Here is a 22,893-nt window from a genome sequence, read left to right as displayed (position 1 = left end):
GGAGCCAGGCACCTTTCCATGGGCAAGGGGCAGGGGGGCAGGCTGCCGATGGCTTTACCAAGAGCCTGGCTGTTCCAAATGGCACAGATCAGCTCTGCTCCAGGCAGACCTTTCACCCGTCATCCCCCACCTGGCAGCTCCTCTCCCCAGGGTATCCAATACCTGGCAGGTGCGTATCACCTGAAACCGGCCTGGTATCAAATTCGCCTCCTGATGACATTCACGGCCATCCCAGCAGTGAGGGAACCGCACCAACCGATGGGCAGACACCGCTTCCCCGGGCGAGAGGAGTGTCAAGGCCTCGGGCTGGGAGGTGAGGGGGCCCAGAACACCCAGCAGTGCCCTTGGCACCTTGCGAGGAGGGGGTGGAATATGCCCAGTTCTCTGCATGGGAGGGACCCAGCCCCAGCTCTCTCCTCTACGCTGTTTCTTTGAGAGAGGGGGTAAAACTGAACCACTGAGTTCAAACAGTCTCCTCTTGACTTTGCCAGACCATAGCCTAGGGTTAGCGGGGAGGAGGGAATCGCTGGGAAAGAGTCCTTGGTCCAGTTCTGTGCTCCTTCCACAAGGACCTCAGGCTTTAGGAAGAGTAGGAGTGGGAGCCAGGACACATGGGTTCTCTTCCTGGCTCTGGAGTGGGGGCTGGTGGGTGAGAGCCAGGGCAAGGTGGGAGTCAGGACTCCTATGTTCTTTTTCCCAGCTCTGGAAGGGGAGTGATGTCCAGTGGTTGTAAGAGGGGGGACTGGGAACCAGGACCCGTGGGTTGTGTCCCCAACTCTGCCACTGAGGTGCTGTGTGATTTTGGCTGAGTCACCTGCCCAGTTCAGCAAGGCACTTGGGCACGTGTCCCTTTGAACACGCAAGCCCAGATGGGCTTACAGTGCCACACGTGTTTCACTGCCATGCTGTGCTGCCTCAGTTTCCCCACTTGTCCAACAGGGCTCACGCCCCCGCATGCCCTTTGGAAAGCAGGTTGCGATCTCGTAGGAGCGCTCGGCCTTCTTATTAAGAACAGTGAGATTGGATTTATACAGCCGAGCTCGCCAAAGTGTGAGACGCCCTGCGACAAAATACAGCCAAATTCTACTGCCCTGGGGACAGTGGAAGGAGGAGTCGGTGGGGGTTCCCACAGGGTGGCCAGGAGGGTTTGGGGGATGCGGGCAGCTCTGTGCCCCAGGGGGCACCCCAGCAACAGGCTGGCACCTGCTGCCTTCCGTCCCCAGCCCCAGGTGAGCGACAGAGTGTGACTGTCCCTGCAAGGTGGGCGTCAGAGCCAGCCCGGGCTGCGGGACCCTGGGCAGAGCCGCCCACCAGGGAGAGGCACCACCAGGCCCGGCGCAGGAATCCCAGCTCACCTGTCCGGCCTCTGCACAGACACCAGGCAAGAGCTGGCACTGACTGACTGCCAGGCTGGCCTATGGGGACCCGGGTCCCGGCTGGGCCGGCCTATCGGTGGGGCTGAGGGGAGGGAGGCGGGGCAGCGTCAGCCCGGTGGCTCTGCCAGGTGAGGGGGCTGCAGGCTGCAGAGCAACCTGGACACAGGTGAGGGGGTGGGCGGAGGGGGGTGTCAGTCTCTCCCCTCCCATCAACCCCTTCGGTCCTTTAACTGGGCCCCCGCTGCTGCTGTCCCCTCTGGCGCAAGGGGAGCGGGAAGGGACCCAGCCGGGGGTCACCTGCAGACACCTGGGGGGGGGGGGAAGCCTGGGGTCCAAGCCCCCCCCGCCGGGATCAGGGGGCTGGATCTGTCCTCGGTGCAGAGCCCCCCCACCCCACACTCCGATCCACGGGGGGCGCAACGGGGCGCCGGGTGGAGGAAAGTTGCGCATGTGGAGGGTGCGAGGTGGGGACGTCCTGCCCCGGCCCACGCGTGTTTCCCCGGCCGGCTCCGTCCCTTCCCCCGCGCCCGGTGCCTCCCGGGCCGGGAAGCGCAGGGGTCGTATCACTTATTCATCGGGCCAGGCCGCTCGGGGCTCCCCTTGTGCCTGGCACAGCCCAGCCCCCCTGCCCGGAGCCGGCCTCGATCCGCTCCCTCCCCTGGGGGAGCTTGGCCTGGACCCAGGAGCCCGGTCTCCCCTGCGCAGGGGCGAACCCAGGGGCGCTCCAGCAAAACCAACGGGATTGTTATCTCCCTCCCCACAGGGCTTCCCTTTAAATCAGCCAGGTGGGGGCCAGAAGCTGATCTCACACCGTCAAGTGTAAATCTGGATTAACTCCAGTTTAGTGCATGGGGCTGGGCCAGATTCTGATCCCTGCTGGCTGTAAATCTGAAGTAACTCCCCATATATAAACAGAGCTGTTTCTAATGTGATTGAGCCCCTTTTGGTTTAGGGTGACCAGATGTCCCAATTTTATAGGGACAGTCCCCTTTTTGGGGTCTTTTTCTTATATAGGCGCCTATTACCCCACCCCAATTTTTCCCCACACTTGCTGCCTGGTCACCCTATTTTGCTCTAACTGTCCTATTTATCTCACAGAGCTGGAAGGGAGCCTGAAAGGTCTTTGAGTCCAGCCCCCTGCCTTCAGTAGCAGGACTGATTTTTCCTGAGGTCCCGCTAAGCAGCCTGCTCAAAGATTGAGCTCACAACCCTGGGCTGAGCAGGTCAATGCTCAAACCCCTGAGCTATCTCTCTGTTCCTTGCTTACTAGACTGCTAGGAATTAGCAGGTGAATCTTGGTGTCTTGTGTTACGTAGATCAGGCCAGGCAGTCGATCGACATGGGCCCATATGGCCTAAAAGTCTGTGGCTCTCTGGCTGCAGAGCTGTTCCTCCCGCTGGCCCTGGCCCGCTTCCCCCGGGTCTGAATGCCCCCTGGGGATCTAACTGAGGTGCCAGAACTGTTTCCAATTCCCTCCTGCGCTGATGGAAATCCAGAGTGACTCCACTGGAGGCCAGTGTAAATGACTGGATCGGAGAGCTCCTCTCCGGATTTGGCCTGGGAGCTTTTCCTGGGCATGGGGGTGTCAGGCGCAGGCGGGCTGTTCCTAATCATCCTTGTTGTTCACTGGTGGGGCCCTGGAGCCTGGTGGTGGGGAGAGCTGTGGGGCTGACGCAGGTCTGTTTGGATTTGATGCTGCAGGCACAGGATTGGCACCATCGTGTGAGGCCCCCGGCCAGAGCTGAGACCCAACAGGAAGCGTGGCCCCGGACCCTTTTCACGCCCACCCGGAGGAACATGTTCCTGGGCTGCGTCAGGCACCCACTTCCACTGGCGGGACGAAACCTGAGCAGCCAAAATGTAACAATCCACCTCTCCCGCCCGACGGAATCAGGCTTCCCCAGGGCAGGGGGCAGGGTCCCTCTCTGCTCCCCCGCTGAACACTTCCCCTGAACGCCGGGGTCCCTCCATGACTAGCGGCCGCCTCGCCACGCCATGGCACACGGTTCAGACTCCGTGCTGAGGAACGCGGCCTGCCCCACCCACTCCTGCAGCTCAGGCAGCGACACCAGCGCAGCCACCCGCTACTTGCTGAGGAAGCAGAACCGGCTGGTTAACGGGCACCCACGGGGCATCCGCACTTCATCGCCCATGGGACGGGTCATTCTCATCAACTCGCCCATCGAAGGTACGGCTCTCTGCTTCCATTGCCGGGGGGGGGCCTTCTTTTGGGGTCACCCTTCATCACCCAGATACCGATTCCCAACCCCCTTCTCAGGCCGTGGCTCGGGCAAGGCAGTGCCCCAAGGGACAACTTTGGCCCTGACGAAAGCAGGATAGCGTCCCTGAAGTTGGCTCTTGTGTCTCCCTATCCTGGCTGGATGCAAGGGAGGTTGGGGGGTGGGGAGGTACCAGTCTGGAAAAAGCTGAGATCCACTGCAGGGAACTTGTCTTCGTTCCTTTTATCTGCTCTATTGATCTGAGCAGGAGCAAAACTCTTAGCAGTAAATTCACCTCCGGGGTACGCCATTGGCTGCAGCATGGCCTGGAGGCCAGCCCCAGCCTCCCGGCCGCAGGGATTGGGTGCAGTTTTGTTTTTCGTTGATTATCAATGAGCAGGAATTCTGCAGCGGAGGGAACTCCCCACATGATGCACGTCACCCCGAGCGCTCGCTCTGCTCCTGCCGCTGTAAGCACTTGACCCCAGGCAGTTACACCAGGGAAGAATGTGGCCCTTTGCATTCAAATCCAAGCAGGATAGGAGCCGGAGACAGGGAGCCAGGACACATGGGTACTTTACCTAAAAAGGAAGGATGGTTTTGTGGCCGAAGCACTGGCCTGAGTGCCAGGACACCCGGGTTCTGTCACTTGGCAAGCCACTCCCCCACTCCCCCGTGCCTCAGTTTCCCTATTGTGAAATGGGAGTGATAATCCTACCTGCTGCTCTGGGGGAGGAGAGCAGGGTCTGGTGCAGTTAGTTGATCTTTGGAAAGCTCTTTGTGATCCCTGGCTGTTAACACTTCCAACGGGCTTGGTGAGGACTTGACTGTGTGGGCACGTGTCACGTATGGGAGCAGGGCAATAGCCCTGTAAATGCTGCGTGAGCCCTCCAGCAGCGCTCCAGAGGCCACCAGAAAGCAGCGATGTGCTCGTTAACACAGCCTGGCATGTTCACGTGCCTAGCTAGGCCTGGTCCGGCTCTTGGGTAAGTGGGCTGCGGTGCGGGGCCTGGCGGCTGCGGAAACCACCTTGTTCTCTCCCACATGTTTGGGCCCTGTCTCCACAGCCACCGGCGACGAGAGCGACGTGATCAACGTCATCACGGTGGAGAAGAGCGTGGACGGGAAGCTGGGCTTCAGCGTGCGGGGCGGCTCAGAGCACGGGCTGGGCATCTTTGTCAGCAAAGTGGAGAAGGGCAGCAGCGCCGGTAAGCGGAGCTCGTCAAGGGGCACCATGCCAGGGCTGTGCCCAACGGGCCGCCTGCTGTCTCTGCCGGCTGTCATGGGGAGACCACAAGTCCCAGCATGCAGTGCTCCACCTTGACCCGGGCAGCCTTCGGCTTGGCTAAAGATGGAGCCTTGCCCCCGTGGTGCTGCAACTGCCCTGGGGACTGTCAACACTCCCAAGAGGCAGCGCTCCGTCTCAGGTCCAAGTGCAGGACTGCTCAGGGAGGTGCTGAACGAGGCATGCTGGGATTTGTAGTCTCCAAGGGGCTGCACCTTCTGGGAGGAGAAACTGTGCAGCTCCCATGTCTGGGTGGAGAGCAGAAGGCCATGCAGGGAACGCTGACTCCGAGTCCCGGCCTGTGGGCTCTCCTTGCACGGCAGGGGCCGGTGGGCAGGTGGGGAAGGAGCAGGGATGAGTGTGCACATGCAGGTCTGGGCAGGGACGCATCAGGGCACAGGAGGCTGTTTCAGCCAAGGACGCAGAAGAAGCCTGTGTGGCGTGGCCTCATGCCATACAGCTGCCCTATGCCCAGCTCAGCTTCCCAGGCTGGGCACTGTCCCACCGGTTTGTTTACTGGAGGGCTGGGAGGGTCGTGGGCTCCATGACGCCTCTGGAAGGCTGCCTGGTCTGGGATTCGTGCAAGGTTTCCTCCCTCACTGCAATTAGCCCTGCAGTGCGAGTCGGTGCCGAGGGGTGTTCCCAGGCCCAGCTTCCAGGATTGCCAGAGGAATCGGGATTCCACAAAGGTCAGAAGTCGTGCCAGGCTGGATCCGGACAGACTCCACATTTCCAAAGTGCTGAGTTATCTTCTGGATCTAGAACCCTAGGGTGGGGAGTGGGGTTCTAGGGCTGGCAGAACAGGTCGGGAGAAGCAGATTGAGGGGCCCGTGGGCACAGGTGACGGGGCCTTCGGAGGAGACCCTGGCCTGGCGCAAGGAGAGAGGGGCCATGCTCTGCCAGGCGCGGAACGTGTGAGAGGCGCAGTTGGAACGATGGCAGAGCGCCCAATGCCATGGGAGACCAAGGGGCCTGATGCAGCTTTGCATTAACTCGTCCCTGCCTGGCTGCTCGCAAGGCTACCAAGCCCTGGCTTAACCTGCGGCTGCCCTGCCTAGTGCCGAGAGCCCCCAGCAGACCCTGGCACTGGCCCATGCTGGAGCCAGTTTTGCCATGATGCCATAGGAGCTGCCATGGGGAACCCCACCTCCAATCGGCTTCCTGCCCCACCCCCTGCCTGCAGGGGAAGAGCCCCCAACCCGGGCTGCAGTAGGAGGAAGCAAATGACTCCCCAGCCCCACAGAGGAGTTTTGGGGGAGGGGACGCAGCGTGGACCCTACGTCCAAACTTTTTACCTTGTGCGCCCCCTTTCCCCTGTCTGCACACACACATCCCCGAGCCAGGACCGGGGCCGCTGCTATGGGAGTAGGGGTGTGGACAGGGGCAAGGGGCCCACAGCTGGGGGAGGGACGAAGAGCAGAGCTCCTGCCCCGCCCCCCACGAAGGCTGGCCCAGGCTCCAGCCATGCCCCGCCACCCCCCACAATGTTCTTCCTTGCCCCACAGTTTGGGGACCTCGGCTTAAGTCAAACACAAGTGATTGGCCTCAATCCGGGGCAGCTGGGGGAGGGTCTGTGGTCTGCGCTGTGCAGATCTCCCGGTTCCCTCTGGCCTCGAAGGTGTGTCGGGTTGGTTGCACTGGGGTGGGAAGTGAGGGGGTCTAGGTATCTGTGGGGCATGGGGAGCCTCCTCTGTTAACCCCTTACGGGAGGGGCGGATTTATTTGGCCATTCCCTGCAATTCTGCAAGCACCGGAGCAACTCAATGTGGGCAGAGGCTGTCCAAATAACACACTGTCATCAGAAATAACACCACCCAGGCGGGCTCTGGTCCAGTTCCTGGTGGGTTTGGGTTCAGTGCTCGTTAATGGGAATTAGCTCATAGTGGGAATTAGCTTGAGGAAAGGTGATGAAAATCTTAGCCGCCTCTTTGGGCAGGGTCAAAACGTGATGTCCAAACAGTCTGGAGGAGCTTGTGTGTCTGGTCTCAGCAATGGGCCAAGGCCAGGCCAGCTCCTTATGGCCAGAGCCTTTTCCTGGGACCCTGGAGGAAGCCTGGCCCAATGGTCACAGCGCCAGCCTGGGAGATAGACGCTGCGGGTTCAGTTTCCTGGTGTCTGTCACAGGCTTGCTGCATGACCTTGGCCAAGTCACTTTTCCTCTATCTGACCAGTGATGACGGAGGTGCTTTCTACCTCGCAGGCCCGTAGGGAGGCTAAACGTGTTAGAGGTTGTGATACTGCAGGTAAGTACCTGAGACCCGTGGCCGTGGTCATTACTGGTGGAAATTCGGTGCGCAGCTTCACATGAGGGAAGTGGGGAGTGTGACATCAAGGAAACTGCTCTCCCCCAAGCCGCATGGCCATGACCGTCCACTCCCAGGGTTGGAGGGCGAGTTCCTACGTGATCGTTCCAGGTCGAGGTGTTCGCTACAACACACCAGGCGAGATCCGGCTGCTGCTGAGCTGAGAACTTCCCGTCTCGGGGAACATTTGGCTGGACCAAGCAGCCATCCTTTAGCTTTTAGCTCCCCCGTCCCGCGCAGCCCAGCCTGATCTCAGGGGTCTCCGTTTAATGTTGCAGACTTGGCCGGCCTGTGCATCGGGGACAAAATCACGGAGGTGAACGGCGTGAGCTTGGAGAGCATCACCATGGGGAGTGCTGTCAAAGTCTTGACTGGGAACAACCGGCTGCGGATGATGGTGAGGCGCATGGGAAAGGTGCCAGGGATTAAATTCTCCCGAGAAAAGACCACGTGGTAAGCAGTGGCATGCTCGCTACCTCCACCTTGCCGCTATCCTAGGCCCGGCCCAGGTGTCCGGCAGTGTCTGATGCGGGTGGGCCAAAGCCAGACTCCTGAACAGAGAGGGAGCTCTCGGGTTCCCGAGGAGCCGGGCGAGCGCATTGGAATGAACCCGGGACTCGGTGCCCCATGGGGTCAGTGTGCTGAGCGGTCCCCTCCGGAGGTCGGGTTCGAATCCTGCACTGGGCCGTCAGGGAACTGGATGTCCCAGGGTCACGTGCTAGATCTCACAGTCCCCTCTGGCCTTGAACACATGTCGGGTTGGTTGCACTGGGGTTTGTCTGCATCACACAGATCTGCCGGCGGGAGAAGGGTTGAGGAACGCTGGCAGGGGGCTGGGGGAGATAGCAGGAGGCTGTGAGCCAGGATTGAGGGGCGCTGGCAGAGACGTGCAGGGAGAGCCCAGACTGGGTTAGCAGAGCTTCGTGGCAGGCTGGGCCTGAGGTGGGCTTCAGTACGACTCGGTGTAAGAGCCCAAGGCTGGTGTTCTGGGGCAGCGAGACACGTGGGCCAAAGGGTTGAGAGGTTGGTTTGTCCACTATTGGGGTTTTTCCAGAGCTCACCCCCAATGAACCCCCAGTTCTAGGGCAGAATGAGCCTGCAGAGCCTGGCTGCCTCAGCTCATGCTGTAAAGGTGCCTGTTTCTTGATCTAGAGGTCGTGGGTTTGATCCCTGCAGGGGCAATGTGAGCAGAGGAACGCTGGATTCCTGCCAGATTCCTCTGCTGTGCCCATCTCAGGAGCTGCGGGTGACTCTGCCCTAGCTGTCTGGCTAGCTGTTGGGAAGCAGGGCAGGCTTCAGGAGCTGTGCGAGAGCAGAATCTTAGGGAGTTTGGAGACGGGGGAGGGGGGATTTGCTCCTGGAAGTTTGGATTCTGATCCTAAACTTCCCTGATCTAGCAGAGTCCCCTGGCCTGGAAACTCATGGTCAGGCTCCCCCGGGAGAGGCATCTGGTCAAACCTCCAGGACAGCCTCTCTCATGGTGTCCCATCTACTGGCCAGAAGGGGGATGGGGTCCCACTGTGGGAATGAAAAGTTCCTCCATCTTTTCCAAACCTCCCAATGTTTGCAGTTCAGGCTCCGGGCAGGTGAGATTTCCCTCTATATGTAGCATCAAAGCTAGAGAGAGGTCAAAACTGGGCCTGGACCCACAGATCCATGCCCCCTGCAAATCCCAGGGGGAGTCTGATTTGAACCACCAGCTCCCAGCCTGCCCCTGTGGGTCTGGGGGGAGATTTTCAAAGCTGGCAGCCAGTCTGCACAGGCGTTCATTTGGAGTTGGGCACTTTTGACAATCCCAGCTTTGGGTCTGTCTCCAAACAACCATTTTCTAGTTCGGATGCAGCCAGAACCTCAGCAGGGACCCAAAAGTGGCTGGAGAAAAGCCAATCTCATGAGATTTCTGCCGTTCCCACGGTGGAAGTTCCAGCAGGTTGTCCGATGGCATGAGATTGCCGCCCTGGGGGAGAAGCTCTGTGAGACTGGGGGCCTGGGCTGGGCTGCACTGGAAATTGAGATCGACCCAGCCACGTGTGGAAAATCCACCCCCCGAGAGAGGTAGTTAAGCCAATGTACATCCCTGTGTAGATGGCGCTAGGTAAAGGGAAGAATTCTTCTGTCAACCCAGCAACTCAGGCAGGAGGATTCGCTCTGGTGAGCAGAGAACCCGTCCCACATGTAGCGTCTGCTGCAGCTGGGTTGCTGTAGGGTTCTCTGTATAGACGCAGCCTGGGGTCCGAGTCGTGCCAGAGCCAGGCTCAGGATTTCGGCACCCTGTTTGAATCCTGCCGCGGTCGCAGGGTGGATGTCGTGAACAGGCGCCTGATCGTGGAGAAGAGCGGGTCGACCCCGTCGGACAGCAGCTCCGAGGGCGGTGTGAGACGCATGGTCCACCTGTACACCACCTCCGACGACTACTGCCTGGGCTTCAACATCCGCGGGGGCAAGGAGTTTGGCCTCGGCATCTACGTCTCCAGGTACGTTGGCTCCCAGCAGCTTCACTCAGCACCCGCTAGCCACACTGTGTCCTGGGCACCCAGTGGAGCATCATCTGGGGCCTCCCCAGCCTTCCATGTCTGAGAGAGAAACCACTTACTGCTTACAGAGCCCTGGGAGTGGGGGGCAGCTGGAAATCTAATTCACTCCATTACAAAGCAGCTTAGGGCAGGTACAGCCAGGACGTGTGTGGGGTGGGTGGCCCTTTAAGACCAAGATTTGCTGGGAATTGTAGTCTCCAGACTACGTAATAGCAAGGAGCCAGCTGACCACTGGGACTGCTGGATCCAGGCCTAAGAATGCTCCACCAATCAGATGACTGGATGGTGCATATCCCTATGAAGGGGGTGGAGTTAAGGCTGGGGATGGATCTATTACTTTGCTGTCCCCGGACAGCTCTGCACAGCCTGTGAGGAGCCCCATCCTGTGTGTTTGGGGGAGCAAGCTCTTATGTAGGAGCCTGCAGGATTTTCTGGGTCCTGCTACCATCCCTAGCGTGGATCCCCCTGGGGATTGGTTTTCACCTGCAGTTCTCAGGCGGGTTTGCCCTGCCCCATCCTTAAGAATAATTCAGCAGGTTCCTCGCTCAAACGTCTCCACCTTTCCAAAGCAAAGATCGAAGGGACACGTGGGATCTCCAGGGCTCGTTCTGTCCAGGCGATATGTTAAATGTTTCTAGTCTCTCCGGCCCTTCCCCGGCAAAGCGCCGCCCGGGGCCAGATTCCCAGCAGCAGCCTCTGAAATGCCAGGCGACAGTTCCCACGCCGGGGGGGTGCGCGCCCGGCTTCTCTCTAAGCTTGGCAAAAATTGCCTGTGTCCGAAGGATGGTGGGCAAAGCTTTAGGGGGTGAATGGAGACCCCCGTGGAGGTTTGTTCCTGCTGTGCCAGAGACCCCCTCCAGCCAGGGCCAGGGACCACCCCCCTCCTCCATCCAAGAGCAAACACAGCCCCTTCCGAGCCAGGGAGCATGGGGCAAGGAGCAGCCAGAGCCAGGCACCCAGCTAGTGCCCAGCAGCTCAGCAAGAGCATCCCCCAGCTGCTGGCAAGAAACAGCTGGACCCGCACCCGGCTGAGAAGGTTCAGGTGTGGGGATCGGGGGTGTCACATGGCCTTGTCTGGGGACACTGCTTGGCTGGAAGCAGGTTTTCTCCTGGCCCTGGATCTAGCAGGCTGGGCAGCCCGTCCAGGCTGGGATCAGGCCCTTGACTTGATTGCCCCAGTCCAGTTTCAAGTGTCCCCAGTGATGGGTCGTGCACCCCTTCGGGAGATGAACTGGGCTCGGGGGGCTCCCCGTCCCGGGGGCTGAGAGCCACTGTCCGCCTGCCATGGGGTGTCGTTCCAGTGTTGACCCTGGCGGGCTAGCGGAGCAGAACGGGATCAGAGTGGGAGATCAAGTCCTTGCAGCCAACGGAGTCAAGTTCGACACCATCAGCCATAGCAGGGCAGTGGAAGTGCTAAAGGGGCAGACGCACATCATGCTGACTATCCGGGTAGGACCTGCCGCCCGGGACGCTGGGCTAGGCTCACGCCTCAGACCAGGATCGGCCTGGGGAGGGGGAGGCAGGACCGTGCCATCCTGGGAAAGGCTGGAGAAGCCCATCGTGGCCTGGGCACTTGGCGCGTTGCTGTGAGAGGGACTCCGGTGACTCCGAACCCGAGGCCCCTTCCTGGGGCATGGAGCAGTTGCTGTCTGCCTCTCTCCCGCCCTGGCGCTGGTGGCTGAAATGCCCTGAGTGCTGCCGCGGCGTTCCCCTGACGTAGGCAGCTCTGGGGAGCCCCTGGCTGGTGCCCAGGCCAGGGCACTGGCCTCGCTCTCGGGCAGATCCAATTTCAGCCCAGCTGGGCGCAGGCAGGCGACTGCATTATTCATGGCTGGCTCCGGCGCGCAGATCGGGTTCATGTCGACGACGCTGCCCGGGGCAGCCGGTTACATGCTAACCCTTGTCCTTCTCTCGGCATCTAGGAGACGGGCCGCTTCCCCGCCTACAAGGAGATGGTGGCTGAGTACTGCTGGCTCAGTCGGTGTAAGAGAGCTCCCCTCGCCCCTGCTCTCCCCAGGACATCCCTGCCTAGAGCGGGTTGGGTGGGGGCTGGGGGCAAGTTCGCCAGGAGACCGTGCTGTGATCTCTCGCTGAGCGAGCGTAGGGCTGGGAGCCAGGACGCCTGGCTCCTGTTCCAGCGTCTGATCCTGCCTCGCCAAATGGCCTTGGGAACTGCCTGCTGAGGGCTCCGTGACCCAGCTGCCTTCAGACAACAGCAGCACTCGGTTGCTCCTGGAACGGGCCTTGAGATTCACGGGCACAGGCGCAGTGTTGGTGCCGGGGATGCCACTAATCTTTGACCAGCTGGCACTTCCCGGAGTCACTATGCTGCACTCCACGGCCACCCAGACCCAGCTGCTCCCAAGAGCATGAGCTCCTGGCCATGAGAGCTCAAGGGGAATCTCCATTACCTACCAGCAGTACAGGGCCTCTGACACATAGCTGGGTAGTAGGTGCGCACAGACGCGTGCTCAGCTAGCGTCTCTGGCGGTTCTGCAGCTCCCAGTGCAGGGCCTGGGTTCCACGCCTGCCAGGCCATGAAGTTCCACGGGGCCCAGACAGTGGTGCTGTGAGATCCCAGGGGCCGAGGCTGGGAGTGGCTCCTGCCCTCCCCAAGGATTCTCACCCCTTCTTCTCTTCCCAGTGACCAATGGCCAACTGCAGCAGCTCTCGCAGGCCTCGGAGACCAGCTCCTCCGTCTCCTCCTGCTCCTCGGGGACCCCCCTCAGCTCCCTGGATGGGCAGCCCCCGGCCCTGCTCTCCAGCCCCACCCCGGCCCGCATGGTGGACGTCTCCATCTCCACAGAGGACCCTCCGGCGCACAGCTGCTCCCTGGAGCGAGTGGAGACGGCCATGCAGACGGACCTGCCCCCTGAGACCCGGCGCATCGTGCACCCGCTGGAGATCCTGAAGGACACGGCCATCCGGGCCGAGAGCCTTCAGGACCCGCTCCCCAGCAAGAAGCACAGGCCCTTCTCCGGCTCGCCCCGGACGGCCCTGCTCCTGGCGCTGAGCCGGCCCCGGCAGCCCCTCAAGAGATCCCAGAGCTACCTCACCGTGGGCGGTAGGTGCTGGGGCCAGGACAGGCCGAGCATGAGCTGAATGGGCTCCCCCTGTGTGCACATACTGGTGCCCCTCAATCCCTACATGCAGCCCCCTGCCAGCCCAGCCCTGGGCCCCCCGTTCCCCAGGTCTGCCAGTGCCCCTCAATACTGACCTGCAGCCCCTCCTAGCACAGCCCTGGGCCCCCCGTTCCCCAGGTCTGCCAGTGCCCCTCAATACTGACCTGCAGCCCCTCCTAGCTCAGCCCTGCCCCCCAAGCCCTGCTGGTGCCCCTCAATCCCGACCCACAGTCCCCTGCCAGCCCAGCCCTTGGCCCCACTTTCCCCTGCTCTACAGTGCCCCTCAGTCCCGACCTGCAGCCCCGGGCTTCCCCCCAGCTCCGCTGGTGCCCCTGAATCCTGACCTGCAGCCCCCAGCTAGCCCAGCCCTGAGCTTCCCCCTAACTCCAATCTGCCGGTGCCCCTCACTCCCGACCCGCAGCCCCTGCTAGTCCAGCCCTGCCCCCACCCCAACCCCTGCTCGTGCCCCTCATTCCCGACCTGCAGCCCCTGCTAGCCCCACCCTGGGCTCCCCCCAACTCTGCTGGTGCCCCTCACTCCTGACCCGCAGCCCCCTGCTAGCCCAGCCCTGTGACCCACTCCCCCCCACACACACCCAGAGCTTTACTGATGCCCGACCTTAAATGCCCTTACGCTGGGCTCTCCTCTCCTGCTCTGCCCCCACACTCCCAGCCCCTCATCCAGTGCTGGAGCCTCGACTCTGCCAGGGGAGCCGCCAGCACCCTGTGTCCGGAGGTGCGACTCCGCCTCAGAGGGGGACTCGGGCTTAGCCAGACCCGGGGGAATCAGCCCAGCCAGGGGAGCAGATGCCCGCTGCCTGCCTGGCGCGAGAGCAGCATCCTCCCTGCCGTGTATCCCAGGCAGGTTCCTCTACTTTCCAGCGGCCCTGCCCCCGGGGGATGAGCGGGCATCAGCTTGTCCCGGCAACCCACTTTCAGATGGTGACATCCTAGGAGTCTGAACTGAGCTGCTGCTTCCCCTGCCCCCCAGCCAGGGGGGCCTCGAGCTGTCTGGGGGGCTGACCTGGCACTGTCCCCTATGTCCAGGCGCGGAGGAGAATGTGTATCGGGGTGTTTGACCCCCGACTCCTGCCCAGGGCCGCCCAGAGGATTCAGGGGGCCTGGGGCACATTGCCCCACTTGCCCCGCCTGGGCGGCCCTGCTCCTGCAGCCACCCAGGGCAGGGGGGAGAAGGAAGCTCAGAGGTGGGGAGCATGGTTAGAGGTGGGTGGGAGATGAGGCTGGCCCCGGCCAGGAGAGGACGAGGATGGGGGGTGTTGGGAAGGCAGGTGGTCAGCACAGTGGTGCTGGCTGCACTCTCTGGTGCTCGCCTGGCAAATCCAGGCTGGGATCAGGGCCCGGGTCCGATGCCCAGAGGTGCCCGAGGGGGCCGGGTGAGATGTGCTTGGCTCCGAGCCGCTGCTCCCACCTGGCCCCGGGTCCGATCAGTGGCTCTCTTCCGGCGCCAGAGGAGAAGAGGCAGGAGCCACCAGCGCCCACCGGGGACAAGGCCAGACTGCGGCGCTCCAAGACCCTCGTTAACCTCTTCTTGCGAGGCAGCCGAGCGAAGCAGAGCTGGGCGCCGGGCAGCGAGGGGGCTGGGCCGCCCAGCCCCCTGGCCACTGAGGAGTCCCCCGCCAGCCCAGAGCAGGAGAAAGGTAACGGGCACCGGGACGCATTCAGGGGGTGGGGGCGAGGCTGTGTCGGGCGGGAGGGGGGGCTGGAATGGCCCTGGGGCTGTGTGGGAGGGACGTGCCCAGCTCCGCTCCTGGGGTGGGGGTGGGCACGGGGATTCCCTGCTCCTCGAGGAGGGGGTCTGGCCCCATGGTGATTCCCCAAGAGAATTTATTATTTTAAATCACATGAATTTTGATTGCTTGGGGTGGCCCTGCCCGGCGCCCAGGGAGAAAGGGCCCCTGCTCCCCTACACACCCAGGGAGATGGGCCCTGCCCCCAGAGCTTCCATCCTGTGCAGCCCCCTCCCCTCCCTGCAGCTGGGATTGTCGAGGCCCAGAAAGGTGAAGTGACTTGCCCAGGGTCACCGGTGGCCTGTGGCGGAGTCAGGGGTCGACCCCAGATCTCCTGATTCCCAGCCCCTTAACAGCAAAGCGCTGCCTGCTTGGCACGCCGCCCGCCCGCCCCCCCACCAAGCTGGGGGAGCCAGTCGCAGCCTCCTCCCCCCTGGCGTCTGCTAACCCACTGGGCCCCAGGGGAGACGGCCCAGCCCCCGGCCACGGGGCATTAACCCCTGGCTGCCTGGGGCTGCTGGCAAATCACCTGGTGTGCTGGTTTTGCCCTCTGCTTTCCGCCTGCAGCCAGCGCCCTGCAGAAATTTGTCAGCCGGAGCCTGAAGCGGGGTAACTGCGGTGCACATGTGTGCATGTGTGTGATGGTGCGCGTGTCCATGTGTATGCTTGTGTGTGCACGTGCATGTGTGTGCTGGTGTGTGCAGGCATGTGCATGTGTGTTCTGGTGTCTGCAGGCATGTGCATGTGTGTGCAGGCATGTGCTGGCGTGTGCTGGTATGTGCTCGTGCACATGGGCTGGCATGCATTGCGTGTGCAGGCATGTGCTGGTGCGTGTGCCATTTGCCTCCCCACTTGCTGTCCCAGAGAGACCCGACTCCCTTTCTTTCCCTGGTGCCGGTGGCGGGAGGAGATTGGAGCCCCAGGAGGATTTGGGGGAGGGGCCGTTAGGCACCCCTGATTTGAAGGCGGGGGCATCTCAGCTGTACCATGGCCAGTCCGGGGACGCCGCGCTGGGCTGCTCCCTGTAGATCCCCTCCCCCCAGCACTGGGGCCGTGGGGCGCGGTGGTTGATTATCCTGTGGGGCCCTTGCCGGACATTGCGCGAAGCTGCTGCTCTTTGGCTCTGGCTTTAGCCATCTTGGGCCATCGCCATGTGGGCTGGGCTCCGGGGGCCTGGTTCCAAGCTCCCCTGCAACCCGGGCCCCCCTGGGCATTTGGAGGGAGCCCCCTCGGGTCTGCAGAGTCTCTCCATTCCCAGCACTGCACCTGTTCGGCTCCTGCTTGGAGTCTGCCCCGGCCAGGCCCCTGGGGGGGCAGGGGGGATGGGCTGACGAATCAGGAGCAGGGGTCGAAAAGCGTGTGCACAACTGTGTGTGCAAAGGGGGCCCCCGCGGCTGGCCAGGGTCCCGCCCGGGAGTTGTACGCGGGGCAGCTACCAGGGGAAGCCCCTCGCTGAGCTTGCCACAGCCCTCTCCCTGCGGGAGAACAGCCCACTACTGCTCCCGGCTAGTGGAGCCCCTCCTGGCTGTGCGGTGGAAGGGGCTGGTCCCAGCCCTGCTTCTGAGCCCCTGGGCGGGGAGGGGACAGACACGGCCAGTGGGCTGCAGCCCTGGCTCAGGTGAGAGCCACCTCTCTGGAGCTTCAATCTCTGCACCAGCGGCCCCACACTCACCCCACTTTTCTGCTCCCCAGACAAAGGCCGCCCCGTCAGCTTCCTGGGCTCCCCAGGGCGCGCCGGCCATGAGCCCAGCCCAGCCGCTGAGAGCTGCCTCCCGCTGCTCCGGGATGTGGCCAGGAAGCTGCTGACGGAGGACGAGGTGACGGCCGTGCTGCGCCACTGCACCCGGGTAAGGAGCACGGGCACGTGCCCGGGCAGCTCTGTCCTGCCCCACAGCCAGGAGCCCAGCGGGGACGCGGGGTGGGTGTGACCGGTGCCCAAAGCAGAGAGCAATGAGGGGGCAGGGCAAAGGGGAGCCAGGCTGTCCTGTCCTATGGGATCTCGGGAAGGGCTCCCCGGCCCAGCCAGCTGGTTCCTTCCGCCTGTGCTTCTCCCGGCCCGGCGGGAGCTCTGGACTCTGTTCTGGGGCCTGTTTCCTCAGTTCACCACCCTGTGATCCACTCCCCCATGGCCCACCATGGGGGGGGAGAGCTGAGTTGTTCTCCCAGGTCCGTCCCTGCCTCTGCGTTCATGTGTCACCCCCTCTGTGCCTCGGTTTCCCCACCTGGATCTTTCCTTGGGCCGGTGCCTGGCTTTGCTCATGGCTGCATGCAGGGACGAAAGTGCTAGAGAAAAGCAGCCTTCTCCCTTCATGCCCTGGCAGCCTTCCCCTTGGAGCCCCCCATAGACCCAGCCCTGTCGCCAGGGAGGCTGGGCACACGCTGACCCCAGGGCCTGCCAGGTGCGGGTGTCTCTAGTGAACACTAGATGGCACTTGGAGCCTGCCCGTTGGATGCTCCTGTGGCTGTTTTGTGTGTCCTTGAGCGTTCACACCTCCTCCCCCCACCCCACTGCTCACCCCAACCCCATTTCCCCCACCCCCCCGCCACAGTCAGGACAAGGGCTGGACCCAGACAGAATCCAGATTAACCCCTCGCAACACCCACTCCTGGGTATCTCCACTAGGCCTCCCAGGAGGGGGGCTCTTGTGCCATGGGCAGGGACACCCCTTTTCCGCAGGATCACCCACCAGCATACAGGGTAAAAGGGTAAAAGTGAGGCCAGCCTCCGGCTCATCCAGGCCCGACCAGTGCCTCGAGGAGGAGAGCAGGTGTCATTAGCCCCATCAGACAGCCAGGGAAACTGAGGCACAGGGGGGCCTTGCGCCAGGTCGCAAGCAGAGCCCTGGGTTCCTGTCTCCCAGGCCCCAGTTCTAGCCCCTAGACCCCAATCTCCTGCACCGCGTTGGTAACAAGGGTTTAGTCCCGATTCAAATCTGGGTCATAAGCCAAACCAGCTCTGCTGCGTCACTTCTCTCCCCGCCCCCGCGCCATTGGGGCCCCCTGTCCCTCCTGGTCACCCCAGTGCCCCCCTTTGGAGCAGGTTCCTGGCCGGGAAACTGTTTCCCAGGGACCCCTCCTGACAAAGCCCCTGGGTCTCTGATGGCAACTCCCTGCCGGGGCACACAGCCAGACCCATGCCGCTCTCCCACTCCTGGCATGGGACAGTTGCCAGCTGGTGCCCTCCAGTGCTTAGCTCAGGTGCCAGCCTCAGGCTGGGTCTGAGCGCTGGCCCGAGGGTCTAATCCTGACCGCCGGACAATGGGGTGATGTGGGGGAGGGGAAGAGTCCTGGCAGCCTCCCCAGCTGTGATGGGTAGAACCAGCCCATTGCACTGGAGCTGCCGTCTCCTCCCCAGGCCCCTCGCTGCCCAGCCGCCAGTTTGCCCCACACCCCGGCCCTGGGGTCTCCCAGGCTAAGCCAGTGACCCAGCCAGGGGGGCTGGCCCCCCGCGTCAGTCCCGAACCGCAGCACCAGCAGTCACTGACCCTTGTGCTCACTGCTCGACCTGGGGCTGGATCCTGTTCTCACTGACGCTGGTGTCAGTCTGGATTAAGCGCAAGGAAGGGATTTAAAGTGGAGGGAGTAACTTGTTGCCCCACACGAAAGCCCGAGGGTCCTGGCCAAATGCCAGCAGAGGGTGATCGGGTTCTGCCTCCCTCCTATCCCCAGGAGAAATCATGATTCCCTCTTCAGAGCTGTTCCGGCTTGATGCTGCATGCTGTGAAACCCTGCCTGTGTCCCACCCCAGAGGTGGCTGCATTTTGGCGCTGGCTAAGTGCTGCCTGGTGCTCTGGGCTCTGGCCAGCAAAGGGGCCTGTCTGACACTGCCTGTCCTTTGCCCGCAGTATGTCCATGAAGGTAGGGTGGAGGACTTGGTGAGGCCACTCCTGGCCATCCTGGACCGGCCTGAGAAACTCCTGCTTCTGAGGGATGTCAGGTGGGTGAACGATGCTGGGATGGAGGGTTCCCTCTCTGCTGCTTTCCATGGGGCATGTCCCAGGAGACAGAGAAATAGGCTTCTGTGCCTGGGGGTATGAGAACATAAGAACAGCCAGACTGGGTCAGACCAAAGGTCCATCTAGCCCAGTGTCCTGTCTACTGACAGTGGCCAGTGCCAGGTGCCCCAGAGGGAATGAACAGAACAAGGCAATTTCAAGTGATCCATCCCCTGTCACCCATTCCCAGCTTCTGGCAAACAAAGGCTAGGGACACCATCCCTGCCCAGCCTGACTAATAGCCATTGAGGGACCTGTCCTCCATGAACTGATGTAGTTCTTTTTTGAACCCTGTTATAGTCTTGGCCTTCACAACATCCCCTGGCAAGGAGTTCCACAGGTTGACTGTGTGTTGTGTGAAGAAATACTGCCTTGTGTTTGTTTTTAACTTGCTGCCTAGTAATTTAATTTTGTGACCCCTGGTTCTTGTGTTATGGGAAGGGGTAAATAACACTTCCTGATTTACTTCCTCCACCCCAGTCATGATTTTATATCCCAGGGGATCGGCAACCTCGAGCACGCGGCTCGCCGGGGTAAGCTCTCTGGTGGGCCAGGCAGGTTTGTTTACCTGCCGTGTCCACAGGTTCTGCCAATCACGGCTCCCACTGGCCGTGGTTCGCCGTCCCAGGCCAATGGGGGCAGCGGGAAGTGGCAGCCAGCACATCCCTGGAGCAGTGAACTGCGGCCAGTGGGAGTCACGATTGGCCGAACCTGTGGACACAGCAGGTAAACGAACTGGCCGGTCCCACGAGGGTGCTTACCCTGGTGGGCTGCAGGCCAGAGGTTGCCGATCCCTGCTCTGTCAGATCCCCCCTTAGTCGTCTCTTTTCCAAGCTGAAAAGTCCCAGTCTTATTAATCTCTCCTCACACGGCAGCTGTTCCATCCCCTTCATCATTTTTGTTGCCCTTTTCTGAACCTTTTCCAATTCCAATATCTCTTTTTTGAGATGGGGCCACCACATCTGCATGCAGTACTCAAGATGTGAATTTATATAGAGGCAACACGATATTTTCTGTCTCGTTATCTATCCCTTTGCTGCTGATTCCCAACTTTCTGTTCACTTCGACTGCGGCTGCACATTGAGTGGATGTTTTCAGAGAATTCTCCTCAGTGACTCCAAGATCTTTCTCCAGTGGTAAGGGCTAATTTAGACCCCATCATTTTATATGTATAGTTGGGACTGTGTTTCCCAATGTGCATCACTTTGCATTTATCAACATTGAATTTCATCTGCCATTTTGTTGCCCAGTCACCCAGTTCTGTGAGATCCTTTTGTAGCTCTTTGCAGTCTGCCTGGGACTTAACTATCTTGAGTAGTTTTGTAAAATCTGCAAATTTTGTCACCTCACTGTTTACCCCTTTTTCCAGATCATTTATGAATATGTTGACTAGGACTGGGCCCAGTACAGACCCCTAGGAGGCACCACTATTTACCTCTCTCCGTTCTGAAAACTGACCATTTATTCCTACCATGTGTTTTCTGTCTTTTAACCAGTTACTGACCCATGAGAGAACCTTCCCTCTTATCCCATGACAGCTGACTTTGCGTAACAGCCTTTTGGGACCTAGTCAAAGGCTTTCTGAAAGTCCAAGTGCACTATGTCCACTGGATTCCCCCTAGTCCACATGCTTGTTGACCCCCTCAAAGAATTCTAGTAGCTTGGTGAGGTGTGAGATCCCTTTACAAAAGCCACATTGTCTCTTCCCCAACAAATTATGTTCATCTCTGTCTGACAGTTCTGTTCTTTACTATAGTTTCAACCAGTTTGAAGTCAGGCTCACCCGCCTGTAATTGCCGGGGTCACCTCTAGAGCCCTTTTTAAAAACTGGCATCACATTAGCTATCACTAGTCATCTGGTACAGAAGCTGGTTTAAATGACAGACAACAATTAGTAGTTCTGCAATTTCACATTTGGGTTCCTTCAGAACTCCTGGGTGATACCGTCTGGTCCTGGTGACTTCTTACTGTTTTGTTTATCAAGTTGTTCCAAAACCCCCTCTACTGACATCTCAGTCTGGGACAGTTCCTCAGATTTGTCACCTAAGCAGCATGGCTCAGGTTTGGGAGTCTCTCTCATGTGTCAGCCGTGAAGGCCGATGCAAAGAATTCATTTAGTTTCTCCGCAACGGCCTTATCGTCCTTGACTGCTCCCTTAGCATCTCGATCATCCAGTGGCCCCACTGGTTCTTCAGCAGCTTCCTGCTTCTGATGTACTTCAAAAAAAAATCGCTATTGCTTTGTGAGTCCTTGGCTGGCTGTTCTTCAAATTCTTTTTTGTCCTTCCTATTTCTATTTGTACACTTCACTTGCCAGAGTTCATGCTCCTTTCTATTTTCCTCACTGAGATTTAACTTCCACTTTTTAACGGATGCCTTTTTGTCTCTCACTGCTTCTTTTATTTCACTGTTTAGCCACGGGGGCACTTTTTGGGTTCTCTTACTGGTTTTTAATTTGGGGGATACGTTTAAGTTGAGCCTCTGTTATGGTGTCTTTGAAAAGTTTCCATGCAGCTTGCAGGGATTTCACTGTTGCCGCTGTACCCTTTAATTTCTGTTCCACTAACCTCCTCATTTCTGTGTAGTTCCCCTTTCTGAAATTAAATGCTACCTCGTTGAGCTGTTGTGGTGGTTTTTCCACCACAGGGATGTTACATTTAATTATATTATGGTCACTATTACCAAGCAGTCATAAGAACATAAGGGTCCAGCGACATTCATCTCTTGGAGCGGATCCTGTGCTCCACTTAGGACTACTCAAGAATTGCCTCTCCTCTGGTGGGTTCCAGGACTAGCTGCTCCAAGAAGCAGCCATTTAAGGGGTCAAGAAATATGTCAAGAAGTATGAAGCTGGTGATGGGGAGTGCTGAGGTCACGGGTCCAGTGGTTGCCCGCGGTGCCATCTGGGTCCTGTCTCAGCCAGGACGTTTATTCTGCAATCAAACAACAGCACACGTGCTGCGAGGGAGAAGGCTCTTGCGGCAGGTTGCAAGACGGGACAGGGAGTCTGCATGGCCCAGATTCTGAACTTGGCCCTGAGCGGCCGGCAGCTCCTTCAACTCCTCGGGGTCCCTGCAGGTTCCCCCAGCCTCGGGAGCAGGATTTGGCTCATGATCCCAGCCCTTGGCTCCTCTTCCCTCTGTGCCCTGCAACGGTGAACGGCCCCCAATACCTGCTCTGCGCTCCTGGCCCCCCTAGGCTCTCCGATCCAGCTCAGACTGTCTCCTCACTCTGACTTCACACTGTGCCCTGCCTCACCAGTCTGTCCTGCACAGCCAGCGCTGGATTTGCCCCCACTCAGCCCTGAGCCCCATGGCCCCATGGCCCCAGCTCAAGATCCATGCGTTTCCCGGGGGCTCGAGGGCATGATGCCGGCAGGTCCCTAGGGAGCGTGCTTGCCTCTGAAGAGGTACTGAGGCATTGCCCGCACAAGGTGCTAGGGGGCGCTGTGCTGCTCTGGGCTGGGTCCAAGCCCCTGACCCCTCGTGCCCCTCCATTCGTGGCAGTTTTCACTGTGAGCGTAGAGGTGACGCCCTGGGCAGATCCTGGCCGGGTAAGTACATTGGGCTCCCTAGAATCACCCCCACTGTTGCAATTGAATGTGGGATGCTTCTGCCCTCAGCTGTCATCTCATGTTGCTGTGCGCTGTTAGGCAGCTGCCGCGTTCTGCCCCAGAGGTGGCTGCATTTCAGTGGTGGTCACTTGGCTGCACTAACAGCTTGCCCCTTGCAGGAGCCTGGTCAGTTCCACCGACCTGGGCCGCTTCGACAGCATGGTTGTGCCGCTGGAGCTGGAGGCGTACGACACCTTGAAAAGCAGAGCAGGTAGGGGAAGCCCCCGCAAGGGCCAGGCCCAGCTGGCTCCCAACTCCTCTCCTCTCCCCTTGGGGACTGGCTTCGGGGATCCTGGGCTGCCAGTCTTGCCTTTCCCCTGGTGATGAACAAGGCCCTGCCCCTTCCTCGAGCCCCTGGGTCCTGGCACAAACCCCCTTTATCCTGGGCACCAGGAAACTCTGGGCCCAGCAGGTGAGGACCCAAACCCACCGGCCTCCCCAAGGCTGGGTGGGAATCTTGCAAACTCGCCCCCATCGCTGCGTCCTATGGGGTGGACTCAGCCCATCACCCCAGCAGCAGGCCTGCGATCGGCTCGGAGCAGCCCCCTGTCATAAGTAGATAGGTAAGGGTTAATTTTCTTTTACCTGTAAAGGGTGAACAAAGGGGGAACCAAACACCTGACCAGAGGACCAATCAGAGACCTGGATTTTTTTTAAAGTCTGGGAGGGAACTGGAAACTCGGGGTCTTTTTGTTTTCCT

The 22,893-nt window shown here is 60.3% G+C and overlaps 1 protein-coding gene across 1 annotated transcript in view; it reads left to right on the top strand.

Moving 5' to 3' along the window:
• Positions 1–3,371: 3,371 nt before the first annotated feature.
• PDZD7 (PDZ domain containing 7) overlaps positions 3,372–22,893 on the top strand; it is a 26,720-nt gene continuing 7,198 nt past the window's right edge. Inside the window, exons 1-11 of the mRNA XM_075073042.1 lie at positions 3,372–3,564; positions 4,663–4,803; positions 7,462–7,636; positions 9,481–9,657; positions 11,019–11,166; positions 11,640–11,700; positions 12,362–12,781; positions 14,308–14,496; positions 16,279–16,433; positions 18,432–18,523; positions 22,313–22,404. Coding sequence (XP_074929143.1) covers positions 3,372–3,564; positions 4,663–4,803; positions 7,462–7,636; positions 9,481–9,657; positions 11,019–11,166; positions 11,640–11,700; positions 12,362–12,781; positions 14,308–14,496; positions 16,279–16,433; positions 18,432–18,523; positions 22,313–22,404 — 1,843 coding nt within the window. The remainder of the gene's footprint in view (positions 3,565–4,662; positions 4,804–7,461; positions 7,637–9,480; positions 9,658–11,018; positions 11,167–11,639; positions 11,701–12,361; positions 12,782–14,307; positions 14,497–16,278; positions 16,434–18,431; positions 18,524–22,312; positions 22,405–22,893) is intronic.

The sequence above is a fragment of the Chelonoidis abingdonii genome, chromosome 16 (assembly GCF_003597395.2).
Source record: "Chelonoidis abingdonii isolate Lonesome George chromosome 16, CheloAbing_2.0, whole genome shotgun sequence".
NCBI classification, from domain to species: Eukaryota; Metazoa; Chordata; order Testudines; family Testudinidae; genus Chelonoidis; species Chelonoidis abingdonii.
This window is presented reverse-complemented; position numbering and strand designations above follow the sequence as displayed.